Source organism: Leucoraja erinacea, chromosome 2, assembly GCF_028641065.1.
Source record: "Leucoraja erinacea ecotype New England chromosome 2, Leri_hhj_1, whole genome shotgun sequence".
NCBI lineage: Eukaryota > Metazoa > Chordata > Chondrichthyes > Rajiformes > Rajidae > Leucoraja > Leucoraja erinaceus.
In genome coordinates this window covers 131,020,720-131,042,919 of record NC_073378.1, presented here as the reverse complement: position 1 = coordinate 131,042,919, position 22,200 = coordinate 131,020,720, and the positions used below count along the sequence as shown (strand labels likewise).

General features: G+C 44.5%; 1 protein-coding gene across 2 annotated transcripts in view; it reads left to right on the top strand.

The window, feature by feature from the left end:
- The window catches only part of pfkpb (phosphofructokinase, platelet b), a 126,188-nt gene that overhangs the window by 44,770 nt on the left and 59,218 nt on the right, over positions 1-22,200 (top strand). For both annotated transcript variants that reach the window (XM_055665340.1, XM_055665345.1), the window contains exons 4-7: positions 2,616-2,805; positions 6,170-6,335; positions 15,968-16,012; positions 16,664-16,772. In XM_055665340.1, the coding sequence (XP_055521315.1) occupies positions 2,616-2,805; positions 6,170-6,335; positions 15,968-16,012; positions 16,664-16,772 (510 nt within the window). The remainder of the gene's footprint in view (positions 1-2,615; positions 2,806-6,169; positions 6,336-15,967; positions 16,013-16,663; positions 16,773-22,200) is intronic.

Below are 22,200 nucleotides of genomic sequence, written 5' to 3'. Positions count from 1 at the left end.
CGCCACCACAGCTCCTCCCGCTCCAAACTCGGCCAGCTCCGCGATGGTGGGTAAGCCCGCAGGCTCCGCGACTGGAGCCCCAGGTCGTTCCGGTTGGAGGCCGCTCCACGGTGCTCGGTCCCAACGACAACGGAGACCCGACAAACAAAAGGTCGGGTTCTCCGTGCAGGGAAAAGATTTAAAAGTTTCCCCACCTCCCGCCCCCCACACACATACCCAGTTAAAAAAAACAAACACTATAAACTACATTCAAACGAGGCACAAAATTAAAAAAAGACAGACGGACTGCAGAGGGTGCTGCGACGTGAGTCGCGCCGCCCACCCGACGTTCCTGAGCCTTCGGCCCACGGAGTCCGCGCCGACCAGCGACCCCTGCACATTAACACTACACGCGAGGGACAATTTTTTTTACATTCATACATTTATACCAAGCCAATTAGCCTACAAACCCTTATGCCTTTGGAATGTGGGAGGAAACCGAAGATCTCTGAGAAAACCCATGCAGGTCATGGGGAGAACGTACGAACTCCGTACAGACAGCACCCGTAGTCGGGATCGAACCCGGGAATGCTTCATTTGTATTAAAAAAACTAAAAGTTCAGCTATTATTTCATCAGCAGTAAATGATTTAGGGACTTAATCATTTCACCATCAACATGACAATTGCAGTCAGTGTAAATTCCTCTGCAGAATATCTCATTGGTCTCCGGGCTCTGTGGTATTTCCAAATGCTGATGTCGCTATTTGAAATCTTTCAGGATGTGGGTCTTGCTGACAACCCATCATTCATTACCTGTAAAATTGACTCCATCTACACCTCACGCTGCCTCGGCAAGGCGACCAGAATAATCAAGAACCAGTCTCACCCCGCTCACAGCCCCTTCTCCCCTCTCCCATCAGGCAAGAGGTACAGAAGTGTGAAATCGCACACCACCTATCCCGCTGAGTTATCCCAGCTTTTATTATCTATCTCCAGACTCATGGACAGTTTCTCCCCAGCTGTCGCCATGCTTATCACCAACTAGACAGCGGCCCTGACCTCAACGCTATCTCATTGTAGACCTTCAAACTATCTATAGCCACTCCACCCTTTTAAACCTCTACTCCTATATATCTGTACACTGTGAATGTCTTGACTGTAATTATGTATAGTCTATTTCTGCTGACCGGCTAGCACGGCACAAAAAAGATTTTCACTGTACCTCTGACACGTCACAATAAACCAAACTAAACAAATCAAAATGAACCACCCACCCTCCATCCCCCGATCCCAACCCTCACCCTCACTATTGTTGGGTGTCTTTTATAATCCTTTTTTTTTCCCTTCCCCACCTTGGGAAAATTGACACGAAAATAGTTCATAGGTACAGCCACTTAAATATTGTGGGCATGGCCGGCTCCATTTCACAATCTCCCCTGACCGCCCTCTCTCCGACCGCCTCCCGAAACTAAACGACACTAATCTTTCCCGATGATCCTGCTGCACAATTCCAAACAGGAGACTGGGAGGAGCTGGTAATGACATCCTGGTCAGGGGTTGAAGTTCAGAAATGCCTCTGGAGAGACCAGCTCCCCGAGTTTTTAGCCCTGCCGGTGATTAGGCTAAGTGGAAAGTTTAATGGTTTCAAGTTGCCTTAATGTGGGCGACAATAGACAATAGGTGCAGGAGTAGGCCATTCGGCCCTTCGAGCCAGCACCGCCATTCAATGTGATCATGGCTGATCATCCACAATCAGTACCCCGTTCCTGCCTTCTCCCATATCCCCTGACACCGGTATTTTTAAGAGCCCTATCTAGCTTTCTCTTGAAAGCATCCAGAGAACCTGCCTCCACTCTCTGAGGCAGAGAATTCCAGAGACTCACCACTCTCTGTGAGAAAAAGTGTTTCCTCGTCTCCGTTCTAAATGGCTTACTCCTTATTCTTAAACTGTGGCCCCTGGTTCTGGACTGCCCCAACATCGGGAACATGTTTCCTGCCTCTAGCCTGTCCAAGCCCTTAACAATCTTATATGTTTCCATGAAATCCGCTCTCATCCTTCTAAACTCCAGAGTGTACAAGCCCAGCTGCTCCATTCTCTCAGCATGTGACAGTCCCGCCATCCCGGGAATTAACCTGGTAAACCTACGCTGCACTCCCTCAATAGCAAGAATGTCCTTCCTCAAATTAGGGGACCAAAACTGCGCACAATACCCCAGGTGCGGTCTCACTAGTGCTCTGTACAACTGCAGAAGGACCTCTTTGCTCCTATATTCGATTCCTCTTGTTATAAAGGCCAACATGCCATTCGATTTCTTCACTGCCTGCTGTACCTGCATGCTTACTTTCATAGACTGATGTACAAGGACCCCCAGATCCCGTTGTACTTCCCCTTTTCCCAATTTGACGCCATTTAGATAGTAATCTACCTTCCTGTTTTTGCTACCAAATTGGATAACCTCACATTTATCCGCATTAAACATCATCTGCCATGCATCTGCCCACTCCCTCAACCTGTCCAAGTCACCCTGCATTCTCATAGCATCCTCCTCACAGTTCACACTGCAACACAGAGTGGCTTTGCATTGGACCAAGCGTGGTGGCTTGGCATTGAACCTGATGGTCTTTGTCTTTTTAGGGGGGGACTGTCATTGGGAGCGCACGTTGCAAGGAGTTCCGGACCCACGAGGGTCGACTCAGGGCCGCCTACAACCTGGTGAAGTGCGGGATAACAAACCTCTGCGTGATCGGTGGAGATGGCAGTTTAACTGGAGCCAATCAATTTCGTGAGGATTGGCAAGGACTACTGAAGGAGCTCACGGACGATGGTGACCCTAACGTTTGTGTTTCTCCTCCATACATTCCTCTGCATGATCTATCCTGTGATCTTATTTCTGTTGAGCCCAGCAGTCCTTTTTATTCTAAGGGGATTTCCATACACAAAGGAGATAATATTCTTAACATTTCTGAAGAAAATCCATCCACTTCACAGCTATTGTTAGCGACCCACTTACACCCCAAACCCCTACAGTTTGCGTAGATACTGTTCACCTCTTTCACCGAGCATTGAACATAGAAGAAAGAGTTATAGCACAGAAACCTGTACCTCATTACCTTCACCGCACAATGTCTACACCAAACATGATGCCCAGCTGAAGTGATCTCATCTGCCTGGACCTGATCCATGTACCTCTATTCCTGCACATCCCTTTGCCTATCTATTTGGCTCTTAAACACCACTATCATACTTACTTCCATCACCACCCTTGCCAATGCATTCCAGGTCTCCATTACCCCCAGTATAAAAAAATGTGTCCTGCACATCTCCATTAAACCTTTCCCTCTCATCTTAAAGCCATGCCCTAAAGTGTTAGATATTTCTACACTGGGAAAATGTTTCTGGCTGTATATCCTATCTATGCCTTTTAGTTTAGTTTAGTTGGTTTAGTTTAGTTTAGTTTAATTTAGTATTGAAACATAGAAACATAGAAAGTAGGTGCAGGAGTAGAGGCCATTCGGCCTTTCGAGCCAGCACCGCCATTCAATATGATCATGGTTGATCATCCAACTCAGTATAGTTTAGTTTAGATATACAGCGTGGAAACAGACCCTTCAAGCCTACCAAATCTGTACAGACCAGCCATTCATGCACAGTAACACTATCCTACACACACTGAGGACAATTAACCTAGCCAATTAACCTACAAACCTGTACGTCTTTGGAATGTGGGAGGAAACCGAAGATCTGGGAGAAAACCCATGCAGGTCACTGGGAGAACGTACAAACTCCGTATAGACAGCACCTGTCGTCAGGATCGAACCCGGGTTTTCTGGTGCTGTAAAGCAGCAACTCTACCGCTGTGCCACTGTGCCGTGCCTTTTAGTTGCTGGTGAGGACCACCTTCCCAATCCAGAGTCAGAAGTTGATTTGCATTCTCAAATTCTCATCCAGGTCCTCTCTTTGTGCACAATGTCTCAGCCAAATCTTTGGTGTGAGTTTGATGAGGCATTGTTCATTGGTATATCCGGGGCAGTGGGGAAGGAGGAGGTAGGATCAGTAGGTGTCAAGAGGCTCTGGGAAAGAAGAGGTCCTGCTGAATTTAATGGTGGGACCTCACCTTTCTTGGCTCTGATTTCAAAAGCTGCCCAGAGTTTTTGGTGCTGGGATTCGGAGAAGAGGAAGAAAGTGATCCTGGTATTTGGTGGGAGCGAGCGAGGGGAGAATATTGGGAAGAACTAGACGGTGAGGGATTGGGAGGATTGTAGGTGGGTAGAGAGATGGTCTAGTTTAAAACAAAGGAAGGAATCATTTTGGGGGATGGAGGACAAGATATTTGCTCCAATAGTCCAAAACGTAACCATTTAAAAACAAATGTCTGTCCAAAACATAGAAATTAGGTGCAGGAGTAGGCCATTCGGCCCTTCGAGCCTGCACCGCCATTCAATATGATCATGGCTGATCATCCAACTCAGTATCCCGTACCTGCCTTCTCTGTACCCATCTGATCCCCTTCATCTAACTCCCTCTTAAAATAGCTCCTGGCCTCAACTACCCTCTGTGGCAGAGAGTTCCAGAGATTCACCACTGTCTGCGTGAAAAAAGTTCTTCTCATCTCGGTTTTAAAGGATTTCCCTTTATCCTTAAGCTGTGACCCCTTGTCCTGGACTTCCCCAACATCGGGAACAATCTTCCTGCATCTAGCCTGTCCAACCCCTTAAGAATTTTGTAAGTTTCTATAAGATCCCCCCTCAATCTTCTAAATTCTAGAGAGTATAAACCAAGTCTATCCAGTCTTTCTTCATAAGACAATACATGGTTGTTGTCATCTCCCTTCAGCTGCTTTAAAAGCTCCTTTCATCTAAATCCACGGTGGCGCAGCAGTAGAGTTGCTACCTTATAGTTCCAGGGATCCCGGTTCGATCCTGACTGTACGGAGTTTGTATGTTCTCCCTGTGACCGCGTGAGTTTTTAGTTCAGTTTAGAGATACGCTGCGGAAACAGGCCCCTCGGCCCACCTGGTCCACGCCGGCCCGCACATTAACACTGTCCTACACACACTAGGGACAATTTTTACATTTACCAAGCCAATTTACCTACATGCGTCTTTGGAGAGTGTGGGAGGAAACCAAAGATCTTGGAGAAAACCCACGGGGTCACAGGGAGAACGTACAAACTCCATACAGACAGCACCCGTAGTCAGGATTGAACCCGGGTCTCTGTCGCTGTAAGGCAGAAATTCTACTGCTGTACCATTTTCTCGCCTGTTTTCTCCAGGTGCTTCAGTTTCCTCCCACATTCCAAAGACGTACAGGTTTGTAGGTTAATTGGCTTGGTGTATGTGTAAATTGTCCCTAGTGTGTGTAGGATAGTGTTAGTGTGCGGGAATCGCTGGTCGTTGCTGACCCGGTGGGCCGAAGGGCCTGTTTCCGCGCTGTATCTCTAAACTAAACCAAACTGAACTGAACGACTGACTTCCTTCCCAAGGTCAGATAGCTGCCATCCCCTGTGGAATTCTCTGCCATGTGGCAGAGAATTATCCCTTGTGGCTAAAGGGATCAGGGGTTATGGAGAGAGGGCAGGTACAGGATACTGAGTTGGATGAACAGCCATGATGATATTGAATGGCAGTGCAGGCTAGAAAGGCCGAATGGCCAACTCCTGCACTTATTTTCTATGTTTCTATGTTTCCAAACCACCACGGCCCATTCAGAGAGTGTAGTTACTGCAACTTTATCCTCCTCTATTCTTCCTGAAAGTGGGCTAAAATTCACCCCTCCCCTCTCACATTACACCATGAGTGAATGACCTCGTCTACGGGTCCAGGGGAATAGTAAATGGTCATAATGTTGATATAATCGCAGTTTATTTCCATTGCATAGTGGATGATATTGAACTGCTGTTAGCTTTTCCAATAAAGAAAACCCTACAAGAATTAAAGAGCCCTGGAGCATAACAATGTAATAAAGTGACTGCTTTTGCTGAATAAAATGCCGACACAGACATCACGATCAGTTTATTGCAATAGATTACGGTCAGCTTTCTTTGCAGGGCTAAAAAATAAATACTGATTTTAATTTCCTTGCTATAACCTGATCATCAGGATGTATGCACGCTAATCTGATTTACTGGATCAAATGTTGGTGCCGATTGTCGTGGGTCTTTTATAATGTTATTTTTTCCACCTTACTCAGGTAAAATTGACGAGGAAACAGCTGACAAGTACAGCCACTTAAATATCGTGGGCATGGTAGGCTCCATCGACAACGATTTCTGTGGGACAGATATGACCATAGGCACTGACTCGGCACTGCATCGTATCATTGAAGTGGTGGATGCCATCATGACCACAGCCCAGAGGTAAATCCAGCACACCAAGATGGATGTTTTGTTTAGGAACAGTGAAAGGCTTGGATAGAGTGTTGTATCAATCTAATTACATTAACGTATGATGAGCGTTTCACGGCACTTGGCCTCGACTCGCAGGTTAGAAAGATGAGGGGAGGGGGACCTCAATGAAACTTACTGAATAGTGAAAGGCATAGATAGTGGATAGAGTGGATGTGGGGAGGATGTTTCCACTAGTGGAAGAGTCGAGGACCAGAGGTCGGAGCCTCAGAATTAAAGGACGTTCTTTTAGGAAATTGCAGAATCACAGTTCAGTTGATTCACAGCTTAGAATGGCCTCTCCCTCGCGATCTTGCAGAATGACTAACTCGCGTCCAGGCATCCGGGGTTTTAAAGACCTCCCTTTATCTGGTTCTCTCTCTGGTGCCGTCTACTCTTTGCCTCTCTGCTAATAGCTGCCATGATAACTTTCCATATCCAGCGCTGGTAGCCTTTGCGTTCCAGCATATAGAAACATAGACATATAAATTAGGTGCAGGAGTAGGCCATTCGGCCCTTCGAGCCTGCACCGCCATTCAATATGATCATGGCTGATCATCCAACTCAGTATCCCGTACCTGCCTTCTCTCCATCCCCCCTGATCCATTTAGCCACAAGGGCCACATCTAACTCTTAAATATAGCCAATGAACTGGCCTCAACTACCCTCTGTGGCAGAGAGTTCCAGAGATTCACCACTCTCTGTGTGGAAAAAGTTCTTCGTATCTCGGTTTTAAAGGATTTTCCCCCTTATCCTTAAGCTGTGACCCCTTGTCCTGGACTTCCCTAACATCGGGAACAATCTTCCTGCATCTAGCCTGTCCAAACCCCTTAAGAATTTTGTAAGTTTCTATAAGATCCCCCCTCAATCTCCTAAATTCTAGAGAGTATAAACCAAGTCTATCCAGTCTTTCTTCAGAAGACAGTCCTGACATCCCAGGAATCAGTCTAGTGAACCATCTCTGCACTCCCTCTATTGCAATAATGTCTTTCCTCAGATTAGGAGACCAAAACTGTACGCAATACTCCAGGTGTGGTCTCACCAAGACCCTGTACAACTGCAGTAGAACCTCCCTGCTCCTATACTCAAATCCTCACCCTCTGAGCTGCGTCTACCCTCAGCCTCCACTCCCCTCTGCCTGGTTCCATTTGCCCTTTGTTATGTCTGCCTTCATTGATCGAACACCTGTCTCCTAACTCCACCTGTGGTGTGGCGGCGCCAACGGCAGCGGCTCGACTACAGTCCGTCTGTTTGTTAAATGTATGTCTTGACTCTAGTTTTTATTATTTTTCTTTAGCTGTGTATATGTGGGGGGTGTGGGGGAAACCGTTAGTCTCTTCCCTGTACGGTGACCCGGATTTTTCCCTGTCGGGTCTCCGATGTCGTTGGGTCTAACATCCTGGAGCCGGCGGTGGACTCCGGCCGGCCGGGACCAACCTGAGAGCACCAGTCGCGGAGTCTGCGGACTTGACATCGCGGATGGCCGTCTTCGGAGAGGGAGGAGCTGTGGTGATGCGCGGCCGCGACCCGACTTCGGAGCTTCAGAGGCTCCGGCCGCAGGCCCGGTGGACGGTAACATCGGGAGCTCACAGGTCCCTGGAGGGAGACCGCATTTCGGAGCTCCCGCAACGGCAACTTCCCCTGCTGGAATCGCGGGGTTTAAAGGACTCGGAGCGGGGCCTAACATCGCCCCGGCGTGGCTTAATGGCCGCGGGACTTACCATCGCCCGCCGGGGGCTTTAACATCGGGAGCCCCAGTCGCCTCGATGCTGCAGTTGGACTGCTGGACCGCGGGAGAAGAACAAAGGGAAGAGATAAGACTTTTGCCTTCCATCACAGTGAGGAGTTGTTGGAGATTCACTGTGATGGATGTTTTGTGTAAATTGTGTTAAGTGTGGGTCTTGGTTTTTTTTTGTAATGTAAGACTGTAGAACATGCAATTTCGTTCAAACCAAGCTGTTTGAATGACAATAAAAGGCATTCTATTCTATTCTATCCCTCTTCCCCAACCTGGCTCCATCGTCCCATCGATTTTCATCCCTACTTGGTCCATCTGTCCTAGTCTCACTACCACCCCTCTCCTTTTGACATAGGCTAATTTCGCTCCCCACTCTCAGTCCCGATGCAGGGTTTGAACTGGAAACATTTACAATTCAATACCTCCCTTTGTTGCCGCTCAGTCCATTATAATGTTTATTGCTCCAAATTCCAGCATCTGCAGTTTGTTGGGTCTCTGGGTCACATTCAATATTTTATGGCGGCATTAAGAACAAATTTGAGAAATATCGTATCGAGACAGTTGAAGAAATATGTGGTGTTTTTATTTTTGTTTTACATGTGTCTTTTACAATACTGAACACAAAAATGTGACAAAGGGGGTCAAATGTCCTTCAAAAAAAATTGACAAGCATTTTATTGGGTTCATGCCAACAAATATAAGAAAAGAAAGCATATTGATGGCAAGTTTCCAAAAATGGCTCCAGAATACACAAATACATTTTGTGTAACAGCTGTCACGTGGTGTCCACCAGTGACCTGATTGGCACAGTAGGCGCACATATTTCTTATTCCTTTCTATGTTTATGAATACCACATGGTACAATAAAATTGCAAACACCGTATCCACTTCATTCACCTGATCATGTAGTAGAATACTGCATCCATCAGAGTGGACACCGCAACACACGTTACACATCATACACACAAACGTACGTTGTGGTGGACACTAAAAGTCTTGGTGTCCCAGAAAATGAACGTTATATTAGCAAAACCCAAACATTTTCATCAACGTGATCTAAACGGTACATTACCTTATGAGCTATATCAATGGCCGATGATTTGTCAAAATGTTTGATTTGGACTGATTTTTTAGTAAGTAAAATGTCTCCGTAACAGTCTTTGCGGAGCTTCCCAAAGTTGACACGAAGGAATGAAATTAGCGACTTGGTCCATACTAAAGGAAAACAAGAGACAGTGTGGTACCAAATTGAAGATTGGCTCCATTTTTTAGTTTTGATGATCAATTTATGTCCAATATTTCAAAAAAAATGTATTTTAAGAAGTCGGAAAATATATCGTAAATGGTCATTGCATTTTTGACACCACAATGTTTTTGATATGTTAAATTAGAAAATAAGAAAAAATATTTAACTCACCCAAAAATCGCTACTACCATAGGATACCTCGTTGGGATTTTGAAAAGCATTAGTTTGGAGCCTCCGTGATTTAACACGGACGTACCGACCCCGATAGCGTCGTTGTGACAATGGACACGAAGCACAACGACCGTTACGGGATCTTTACTGTACTGTATTATCTTTATGTTACTGTATTTTTCTCCTGGTATTGATGAAGATATTTCCCCAGATCATTATCAAAACGTATATGTTTGAGGGGCCATATGAAGTTTATTTATGAAATAAATATTCATGACTAAATGTGGCAGAGTTTTTAATATCACATTTTTGGTGGCCAATGTGGTAAAACGATGAAGTCAGTCATGAAAAAAGTTTTTGATTTTCGGCCTTGAAGATATCTAATTTATATCTGTTATTTATAAGGTTTCACATGATAGGTAGCTTTTAGTTAAGAACAGTGTATTGGTGTAAAAAAACTGAATAGTAATCTTGTTCCTCAAAATCTCTCCAGTTTTGTAAAAAGACACATCTGTAATGCCAAGGTATTGTTTTAGTAATGCCAAGTATTTGATTTGCTACCCTGCCAGTTACTGTAGGTTTTGCACTAAATTTTCCATTCTAGGGATGGGGTGTCAATGTAAAAATAGACCAAGAGTTAATTATTAACTAGAGAATGCTTGCTATTTGTTCTATGAAACAAAAGTGTTTTCCAAAAATGGTCAATAGACTCTGCCTGCTACTGCAGGTTGTGCAATAAATTTTCCATCTGTAGGGATGGTGTGTTAATATTAAAATAGACTGAGTTAATTATTTAATGGTGATTATTTGCTTTGCTTTCTATGAAACAATGATGCTTTCCAGAGCTGGTCAATAGACTTTGTAATCACTTACTTACTTACTTGGTTTGGTTTATTGTCACTTGAAGCAATGTACAATGAAAAGCTTTTTGTTGCGTGCTATCCAGTCAGCGGTAAGACTCCAAACATGATTACAATCAAGGCATCCACAGTGTACAGATACAGGATAAAGGGAATAATGCATAGTGCAAGATGAAGTCCAGTAAAGTCCTAACAAAGATAATCCGAGGGTCTCCCGTGCAGTAGGTGGTAGTTCAGGACTGGTGTCCAGTTGTTGATAGGATGGTTCAGTTGCCTGATAACAGGTGGGAAGAAACTGTCCCTGAAACCCAAATGGCCTACTCCTGCACCTAATTTCTATGTTTCTTTGTTTCTAAACTGGAGGTGTGCGTTTTCACACTTCTGTACCTCTTGCCCGATGGGAGAGGGGGGGAAACGGAGTGACCTGGGTGAGACTCATGCATTATTAGGTTTTATCATTTGTTTTTATTGCTTAAAATCTCCTAGGTTGCTGTCATCATACTGTTGACTGTATCCTACCAGAGCTACTTCGGAAATCTTTTTATCACTTTAACCGTTGATTTTAATTACAATAGATCTAATAACCCAGGTTTCCATCAAAATTATATTCTACTTATCGTTGGTCATTTCCATGAATGTTAAAATATTTTTTTAATGGAACACCAAAAATTGAGAATAACATTCTAACAATGGTACAAGAACTCATTCACTTGCATAGAGCCATAGTGTCATAGAGTGATACAGTGTGGAAACAGGCCCTTCAGCCCAACCTGTCCATACCAGCAAACATATCCCAGCTACACGTCCCAATTACCCTATTTTGGTCCATATCGTTCGAAACCTGTCCAATCCATGTACCTGTCTAACTGTTTGTTAAACATTGCGATAGTCCCTGCCTCAACTACCTCATCTGGCAGCTTGTCCCATACACCCACCAACCTTTGTGTGAAAAAAATTGTTTAGCAGGACCTCACAGTTTGTATGTGGGGACTTCCTGTTTATGCTGTTGGATGGCCTAACTAACACTGTGCACCACTGTAACTTAATGTCTCAACTTCTATACTAATTTCACTGACTGATGAAAGGCAAAAAGCCTTCATCACCACTCTATCCACCTGTGGTGCCATACGTGGCAATAAACCAATTACCAAGTACCAGACAAAAAACCAAGAGAGATTAATACTTGACGCCTGCCACCTTTTCCTGCAGTATAAGTATAAGAACGGCAGATTTCTGTTCTTACAAGTGTGTGCGCAGATTTCTATGATAGACAATGTGTCTATGACTTTTGGAAAAAAAGCGCTTCGTACAACTGATGACATTTCTGTTCAGAGATCAAATCTTCGTCTTGCGTATGGCGTGCACAGCCTAAAGTTGCAGGACAACCTGTTCTATTTGATCTATTTGTTTGTGCACGTCGGGTTGATTGCATTAGTCGAAACAGGGTGGACCACGTGAGGGTTGCAATCTCCCACCCCAGAGATCAAATGTCAACAGTATTTTCATTTATTCTTTTGTTGGGATCTGAGCATCACTGGCATTTTTTGCCCAACATAGTCACCCTTGATCTGCTTCAATCCTTTTGTTGAGGGTGCACCCCACAGCAACAATGTGCAAGTAGTTCCAGGATGTAGACCCAGTGATGTTGGAGGCATAGCAATATATTTCCAAGTCAGGACGGCAAGCTATTTTGAAGGGAAGCTGGCAAAGGTAGTTTTCCCAGACACTGATGCCGTTATTAATTTTGAGGTTGGAGGTGCCCTCTGAGTTGACTATGTGGAGTAACCACTGTGTAATTTATACATGGAGCACACTGCCTTCAGTATGTGTGGATGGGAATGAATGATACTGCAAATCTAGAGCAAAATGCTGGAAAAACTCAGTAGGCCTGGCAGCATCTGTGGAAAGAGAAACAGAATTCATGTCCCAAGTTAAAGACCCTTTGTTTTCAATAGAACTCTGATGAAGTGTCCTCGACCTGCTACATACATTTTTTAAGCCACTCCATAGATGCTGTCAATGAGCTGAACATATCCAGCGTTTTCTGCTCAGGTTCCAGCAAAAGTATTTATTGGGTACACAGTGGAGCTGTCGCATCCTATCTTGCTTGTTCAGCAGTTTAATGAGCCCTAGAATGTTGGGTGCTGATTATATTTAGTGCCTAGCAGCAGGTTTGATGGGATATTTGTGTTTTTTCAGAATGTTTGTGAACTCCAAATTAAAACTGTTGCCCTGCTGCCAAATGGTAAAGAACAGAATAAAACCAGTAAATCACTTGACTCTTTGAAAGCACCATAGTCAGTACAGCAGTCCTGAAGGTTGAACAAAACTGGATCCATCGCTCTTTTGCCATTTTGCTTGACTCATATCACTGACACCATCTATCTCTTTTCTCAGTCATTTTTCCTGCATCTAGCCTATAAATTTTTCATTTATACCAAGCCAATGATCCTACAAACCTGTACGTCTTTGGAGTGTGGGAGGAAACCAAAGATCTCAGAGAAAATCCACTTAGGTTATGGGGAGAACGTACAAACTCTGTACAGACAGCACCCGTAGTCAGGATCGAACCCGGGTCTCTGGCGCTGTCAGGCAGCTCTACCAGCTGCGCCACCGTCCTCCCTGTGTAACCTATTTCCCCAGAGAATCAGAGCAGTACTTTTGTACATGGTGTATGTGCTTTTTATTGACGGAGCCGGCATTCACACCCATCTGGCATGTTTACATAAAAGATACACTGATATCATTTTCACCCACAAGCAAAATACAGCAGTTAAGTAAGTAAAGTAAACTTTATTGTCAATTCAAATAATGCAACAAGTAGTTACACAGAGGATTGAAATTGCGTTTCCCCATACTCCAAATGTGCAAGTAATATTTATAACACAGACAGACTATATACCAATAAAAATAGACAGGACATATACATTATATAAAATATTCACAGTGTGCCAGAGTGTAGTAAAATTTTGAGGTATGTTATTAAGGTGCAATAATAAAAGGTGCCATATAGAAAAGTGCAAATGGCATACTGCAGACATTGAATTAAAGTTATTTTGACAGTCAATTGGTCTTAGTTTGTGTAATGTTCATGGAATTTTCTTGAGTGTGTTGAGTAGTCTGATGGCCTGAGGTAAAAAGCTGTTTTTGAATCTGGTGGTTTTGCTCTGCATGCTGCGGTAGCGCTTGCCGGATGGTAGGAGGGTGAAAAAAGATTCCCAAAGATCTGAAATAAAACAAATACACAAATAAAAACCGAAAATGCTGGAAATACTCAGAAGATCATACCATATCAGTTGAGAGAGAAAAACGTGATTAATGTTTACATTAGCAAAGGGAAAAATGTGAGATGAAACAACCTTAGAAGTTGCAGAAAAAGATGCCGGGCAAGGAGAACAAAAGGGAAGATTCAGGGCAGCACGGTGGCGCAGCGTTAGAGTTGCTGCCTCACAGCGCCAGAGACCCGGGTTCAAACCCGATGACAGGTGCTGTCCAAACAGAGTTTATACGTTCTCCCTGTGATGGCGTGAGTTTTTCCTGGGAGCTCCAGCTGGCTCCCTGCAACTTAAAGACATACAGGTTTGTAGGTTTATAGGCTTGATAAAATTGTAAATTGTCCCTAGGTTAATTGGATTTTTTAAATTGTCCCTAGTGTGTAGGGTAGTGTTAATGTGCGGGGAATGCTGGTTGGCGCAGACTTGTTAGGCCGAAAGACCTGTTTCCGCCCTGTATCTATAAACTAAACTATAAACTAAATTTGTGAAAGGTTGTGGTGGGGGAGGGGGGACCAACTGAGATTGGATAACAAATGGTGGTGTTGCCCATAATATGTAGGGAGTGGATGTGAAAGTGGGATAACACTTTCCATTCTGCATCTCTAAATAGATCTAAGCTCTCCCAAGCTGATCGTGATGTGTTGCAGGCTGATAAGGGCTTATATTCACTGGACTTTAGAAGAATGAGAGAGGATCTTATAGAAACATATACAATTCTAAAGGGATTGGACAGGCTAGTTGCAGGAAAAATGTTCCCAATGTTGGAGGAGTTCAGAACCAGGAGTCACAGTTCAAGAATAAGGGGTAGGACTGAGATGAGGAAAAACATTTTCACCCAGAGAGTTGTGAATCTGGAATTCGCTGCCACAGAAAGCAGTGGAGGCCGGTTCACTGGATGTTTTCAAGAGCGAGCTAGATATAGCTCTTAGGGCTAAAGGAATCAAGGGATATGGAGAGAAAGCAGGAAAGGGGTACTGATTCTGGATGATCATATTGAATGGTGGTGCTGGCGAAACTCAGTGGGTGAGACATGCAAGGATTGCATGAGACTGCCTCACCCACTGAGTTACTCCAGGACTTTTGTCTACCTTCTGTAAACACATGATTTGATGCCTGCCATCCGGGGCGGGAAGGGGGCGGGACTAATGTGTACACGTGATAGATGTGGTCTGCCATCCGCTCACAGACATGCGTCCCGGCCCCTATGCAAAACAAGGTTGCCGACCCTTGGTTTTGAAGGATATGGGCCAAACGCAGCCAGGCAGGATTGGTGCAGATCAGACATGTTGGTCGGTGTGGGCAAGTTGGGCAGAAGGACCTGTTTCCACGCTATATCACTCTGACACTATCAGTGATTTCCAGACTTTGCTGTTTTATTATCATTTTGACCCTGGCCATACTATTGTCATTGTTTTAAAGAGCCAAAGGTTTTCCAGGAATATTATACAGAAAGATAGAATGGGCTGTGCTTAATAATAATCGCCTTTTGCTGCAGACAGTTTTTTTTCCCAGCTATTATCAGGCAACTGAATCATCCTACCACAAACAGAGAGCAGTGCTGAACTACTATCTACCTCTTTGGTGACCCTTGGACTATCCTTGATCAGACTTTGCTGGCTTTACCTTGCACTAAACGTTATTCCCTGATCGTGTATCTGTACACTGCAAATGGGTCAATTATAATCAAGTATTGTCATTCCGCTGACTGGATAGCACGCAACAAAAGCTTTTCTCTGTACCTCGGTACACATGACAATAAACTAAACTATCTTGGGGAAGCATGTATGAGAGGGAAGGTAGACACAAAAAGCTGGAGTAACTCAGCGGGACAGGCAGCATCTCTGGAGAGAACAAATATTTCGGGTCGAGACTCTTCTTCAGGCTGAAAGTCACGGGAAAGAGAAACAAAAGATATAGATGACAATTTAGAAAGATAAAGAACAATGAATGAAATAAATGCAAAAAAGTAACAATGAAAAAGGAAACATGCCATTATTAGCTGTTTGGGTGAGAACAAGAAGCTGGTGAGACTTGGGTGGGAGGGAGATGGAGAGAGAGAGAATGCAGGGATACTTGGTTTTTGAGAAATCAATATTCATACCACTGGGTTGTCAGCCGCTAAGCGAAATATGAGATGCTATTCCTCCAATTTGCGTTTGGCCTCACTCGGACAATGGAGGAGTCCTGGGACAGAAAGGTCAGTGTAGGAATGGGAAGGAGAGTTAAAGTGTTTAGCAATTTGGAGATCAGGTAGGTCCAGACGGACTGAGCCATAGGATTTGCGCTGAGTAATTCTATCACCATTTTGTTCACAGCCACCAGAGGACGTTTGTGCTGGAAGTGATGGGTCGCCATTGTGGGTGAGCAAACACTGTGACTTCTGACTCATGGTGATTCTGACTTACGTGATAAAAATAAGCTTTTTTTTAATTCATAATTTAAAATTCAATATTGTGTGCAGTTTTGGTCTCCTAGTTTGAGGAAGGACATTCTTGCTATTGAGGGAGTGCAGTATAAATTGGTCAGATCAATTTCCAGGATGGCGGGACTGACATATGATGAAACAATGGATCGACTGGGCTGATATTCACTGGAATCGAGAAGGATGAGAGGGAATCTTATTGAATCATGATATTCTTAATGGATTGGACAGGCTAGATGCAGGAAAAATGTTTCCCTTGTTGGGGGAGTCCAGACCAGGGGCCACAGTTTAAGAATAAGGGGTAGGCCATTTAGGACTGAGATGAGGAAAAATGTTTTCACCCAGAGAATTCTCTGCCACAGAAGGCAGTGGAGGCCAATTCACTGGATGTTTTCAAGAGAGAATTAGATTTAGCTCTTAGGACTAATGGAATCAAGGGATATGGAAAGAAAGCAGGATTGGGGTACAGATTTTGGATGATCAGCCATGATCATATTGAAAGGCGGTGCTGACTCGAGGGGCTGAATGGCCTACTCCTGCACCCATTTTCTATGTTTCCATGTTTCTATAAAGTGTGTTTGTGCTCCAGCTACCTTGCTCTGGTGAGCGCTTTGGCCTGTGGTGCAGACTGGGTGTTCCTACCTGAAAAACCTCCAGCTGACGGATGGGAGGATCACTTGTGCCGGAAACTCTCCAAGGTAAAGCAAAATTCTTCTTCTAGTGGGCGATTTTTTTTCCGTGCACTCAGTTTTTCCATGGGATCTGAGATGACCTATGAGGCCAATGGGAGAGCTGCAGTCCCTTCTACAGATGAGCCAGGGGGTGCCTAAATGGCGGGTGCATATGCTGTTGCTGAAGTGGTCCCATCCTCCCGCCATTTCTGTGGATCCTCTCAGTGTTACCAGATTTTATTAATCCCTTTCATAAGTTCATAAATTCATACGTTCATGGAGGTTCTCAATGCCATTCTAAATGCTGCTTCTCCACTTCAATCAGTCATAGGCCAACCATTCCTAAGAGATAGTGTCATGTAATGATACAGTGTGGAAACAGGCCCTTCACCCCAATTTGCCCACACCGGCCAACTTCCCAGCTACACCAGTCCCATGTGCCTGCGTTCGGTCCATATCAGAATCAGAATCAGAATCACACTTTATTTGCCAAGTATGTTTTGCATTGGCCAGGTCAGTCATACAATTAAAAGCACCAAATCACTCAAAAACACATTTTAACATAAACATCCACCACAGTGACTCCTATACATTCCTCACTGTGATGGAAGGCGAAATAAAGTACATCCTTCCTTTTGTTCTTCCTCGGCCGGGGGCCTCGAGCCCTCCGTTGACGGGATGATCTTGATTCCCGTAGCCGGCGGCGTTCGGGCCCTCCGCATCAAGGCGATCCGCTCCCGCATAGAGGGAATGTCAGCTCCCCCACACTGGGCGATCAAACCTCGCGTCGGGGCTGGTCGACCCTTCCGCGGCATTGGAGCTCCTGACTCAGCCTCACCCGAGACTGCAAGCCCATGGTGTTAGTTCCACGGTGGTCGCGGTGGGAGCGATCCCAGGCAAGGGATCCGCTCCGATGTTAAGTCCGCCCCCCATGGTGCGGCTCACGACAGTCCGAGGCGGCTTCCAGCTCAGGCTATGGTAGGCCGCAGAGCCCGGAGAATGTGATCCGAAAAATAATCATATCTCCGGCAAGGTAAGAACTTGAGAAAAAAATGTTTCCCCCGATCCCCTCCCCCCTCCCCCATATAAAACATACCAAAGAACATTCAAACAAACTTTTAATGCACTAAAATATAACAAAAAGAAAGAAAAACGTACAGCCTGCCGGCAGGGCTGCCATCTCCCCAGCGCCCCTGGTGGTCTTTAAGGTGAAGAGGAAAAGATGTAATAGGAATCGTCCACACCTGTCCTATCCATGTACCTGTCTGACTGTTTCTTAAACGTTGGAATAGTCCCAGCCTCAACTACCTCCTCTGGCAGCCTGTTCCATACATCCACTACCCTTTGTGTGAAAAAGTCACCCCTCGGATTCCTATAAAATCTTTTCCCCTTCACCTTAAACCTACATTCTCTGGTCCTCGATTCACCTACTCTGGGCATGAAACTGTGCGCCTACCCGATCTATTCCTCTCATGATTTTATACACTGAGAGGGATAGATCAGGTATGGGGGCTTACAACGGGGCTTCAAGTAGATCCTTGAGTTCTTTCTAACATTGGCTCGTTAGAATCACCCTTGTTAAATTACCAAGATATTGGAATAATGTTACAAAAAAAATCCAATCATCTCACAGAATTCATAAAAATGTTATGGCATGGAAGAAGGTCATATATAGTTCTACAGACAGTTCATATAACTAAAGGCCCTCATCTCTGTAATCATTCAAGTATAACTCTTCTGAACTCCCTCCCAAGCACTTAACATTTTCCTACTGAAGTATGGTAACCATGAGTAGACAATTCTCCATTTGCGATTGAACCAATGTTTTGGGAAACACATTTTGTTTTGTACTCGTCTTATCATGCCCAGGATCACAAATACTTTCCGGGTCCCTTGTTCAACCTGCTCGGCCACTTTCAATGATATTCCGCACATATTCTAAAATATGTCTGCTCTTAAGCCCCTTTCAGAAAAGTGCTGTTGAGGTCCGATAGATTGTTTCTCATTCTTCCTTCCAAGATATTTCACATTTGTCAGCAATAAATTTCATCGGCCTTGTCTCCACCCAATCCACAGCCCATTCCTATATTTCTGAAGTTCTTTTTTGTCTTATTTGCTCTATTCCACTTCTGTGCCAAATGGATGATCTATCTCAGTTTGCTCAAGAGACTCCCACTATTACAGAATTCAGTCTCTAGTGAATTTGATTTACTCCATATGGTATCACAAAACGGTCTAAACGCTGGATTCAGCAAAGGCTATTGGAATAATCAACTCCCAGCTGCAGTATTATGATCCTGACACAGTTGTTCCCCCTACACTGCATTGCTTCAGATAATATGGAAAATAACCCAGATATGCCCCATTCACATAAAACAGGATGAATGCAATCTGACTAATCATTGTTAATTAGTGTGTTCTGGAATGTCAAGTTGCTTGACATGCTGTCCAGTGGCACTTATAAAAAGCTACTCACTAATGTTTAGTTTGAATCGTGTCAGGACCACTTGGCCCCTGACCTCATGATAAACCCGGGCCAAATTTGGACCAAAAAGCTGAACGTGTTAGAAGGATTACACTGACGATATATACAAATTGCTGGAGTAACTCCGCAGGTCAGGCAGCATCTCTGCAGAAATGGAATAGGTGACGTTTCAGGTCAAGACCCCTCATCTGATGAAGGTTCTCGACCCGAAACGTCTCCTATTCCATTTCACCAGAGATGCTGCCTGACTTGCTGAGTTACTCCAGCATTTTGTGTCTATCTTTGATCCAAAACGTTGAATGCTGAGCTGGGGTGCGAGTGGCCATCTTGACATTAAAGTAGAATCCCAACAAGTTCTTGAGAAAATGGAGTCAATAGACATCAACTGGAAAACATTTACCAGAAACTGCGGTGGACAAGTCAAATAAATATTGTGGACACAGGAGCAGATTAGAGGCTAGGTATCCAGTGGCAGGTGACTCCATTCGAGACACCCCAAGATCTTTCCAATTGCCAAAGATCGAGCTTGCAATGTAACACCCTCCAATCAATCAATCAATCAACCTTTATTGTCATCTTGCAAGCAACAGTTGTACAGTGCAAAATGAAAAGACGTTTCCCAGGGAATACCGGAGCATCGCACATGAAAATCAAAACATTTCACACATAAATAACACTAAAAACAATCCAGTCCCTGATGAAACAGTATAAATAGTTAAAAGCAGGTAAAACAACAACGTTAAAATACAGTAAAAACCATCATTAAAATGTCCAGGGCAGCTGATTTGAGTGGCCTGTACCAGTTATTTAAGTGGCCAGTGCCAGTTATTAAAGTGTCCGTGTCAGCCGCAGAATCAAGTGACTGTGAGTACAGAGTGACTGTTTAGCAGCCTCACAGCCTGTGGTAGGAAGCTGTTAGCAGTCTTGTAGTCTGGGTGTTGATGCTGCGATATCTCTTGCCTAATGGCAGGAGATCCAGGTGTATGTGGAGTGGGTGCAGTTTGTCCTTAGCAATTCTGTGAGCTTTTTTCAGACAGCGGCTCTGGAACCGTTCTTGTACCGAGGGTAGGGAGACGCCAATGATCCTCTCTGCTCCCCTCACTACCCTCTGCAGAGCCTTCCTGTCCGAGCAGTTGCAGGTGTAGTACCACATATTTATGCAGTACGTGAGTGCAGATTCCACCGTACCCCTGTAGAAAGTCCTGAGGATGTTGGTGGGGAGTGAGGCCTGTTTGAGTTTCCTCAGGAAGTGCAGTCGCTTATGGGCCCGTTTGACGGTCCCAGTGGTGTTCCTGGACCAGGTGAGACTGTCTGTAATTTGCACACCGAGGAACTTTATGTTCTCTACTCTCTCCACCGTGGTGCCACTGATGTTGAGGGGTGTATGTTTTGGCTGCGCCCTCCTGAAGTCGACAACCATCTCCTTTGTTTTGTCAACATTTAATTCTAGATTATTTTTGCCGCACCAGTCCACTAGTTGTTTTACTTCCTCCCTGTACATTGATTCATCCTCTCCGCTGATGAGTCCCACCACTGTGGTGTCATCCGCAAATTTTATGATCTTATTGCCCCTAAATCTGGCAGCACAGTCATGTGTGAGCAGTGTGAACAACAGCAGGCTGAGCACACAGCCTTGAGGGGAGCCGGTGCTCAGCGTGATCGAGCCTGAAGTGTTCTTGCCAACACGGACTGACTGCGGTCTCTCTGTCAGAAAGTCCAAGATCCAGTGACACAGGGTGGTGTTGAGGCCCAGCAGGGTTAGTTTCTCCACACGTCTCTGTGGGATGATGGTGTTAAACGCTGAGCTGAAGTCAATGTACAGGATTCTGGCGTATGTGTTTTTGTTTTCCAGATGCGTGAGTACTGTGTGCAGCGTGGTAGAGATGGCATCCTCTGTAGAACGGTTGGGGCGATAGGCAAACTGGAGGGGGTCTAACGATGAGGGGAGGCTGGCAGTAATGTGGAGTTTCACCAGGCGTTCAAAACACTTCATTATTATTGGGGACAGGGCGGTAGTCATTTAGGCAGGCAACAACTGGTTTCTTCGCTATGGGGATTATTGTGGAAGTTTTGAGGCATGTGGGGACAACTTGCCTAGATGAGTGCAGCACCAACAACCCTCAAGAAATTCAACACAATTCAGGACAAAACTGCCTGCTTGATTTGTACATGTCCTTAACATCCATTCCCTTCCTCCAGTTGCTGCGATGTGTGTGTTATCTGTGGTGTTATTGCACTTACGAACCCAGATTATTGTCACAACACCTCACAAACTTGTGACCCCATCATTGAGAAGGACAAGTGAAGCAAGTGAATGGGACCAACACTTCCCTTGCAGTTTCCCTTCCAAGTTATCCATCATCCTATCTTGGAAATATATCTCTGGTCCTTCATCTTCACTGAGGCTGAATCCTGAAGATACTCCAGCATCACTGGAGTACCTTCACCAGAAGGGTTGCAACAGTTTAAGAATGTGTCTCACCATCCTCTCAAGGGCAATTAAGTATAAGCAATAAATAGCTGCCTCATCAGTGATACACAGATCACAAAAAGGATGAAATTAAAACCTGCAAATGTTTGCCAAATGCAAATTTGGAAATATTTCTCCTCTACGGCAAGTTCAAAATCTTGAATAAGGACGAAAGAAAACAGTGGGGCTGGTACCAAACACCTTATATAAACACTTTACACTTCCATCCAGATTATTCTCTGGCCCTTCATCAAATGCCTTCTTAACTGTAGTTCCTTCATTTATACTTACAGTAACTTCATCAAAAAACACTATCAATTTTCAGATTTTCAAGTACTTTTAGTTTTATTTCCAATTTTTAAAATCTAAGACTTTTCCTTTCACCAAAATTAATCTGCCTGGGCTGCTCCTTCATATTTTTTTGAACAGCGATTCAAATATTTACGATTCTCCGAATCTCAAGGATTAATCTGTAGATGTTTGAAAGATTATGGTTAGGG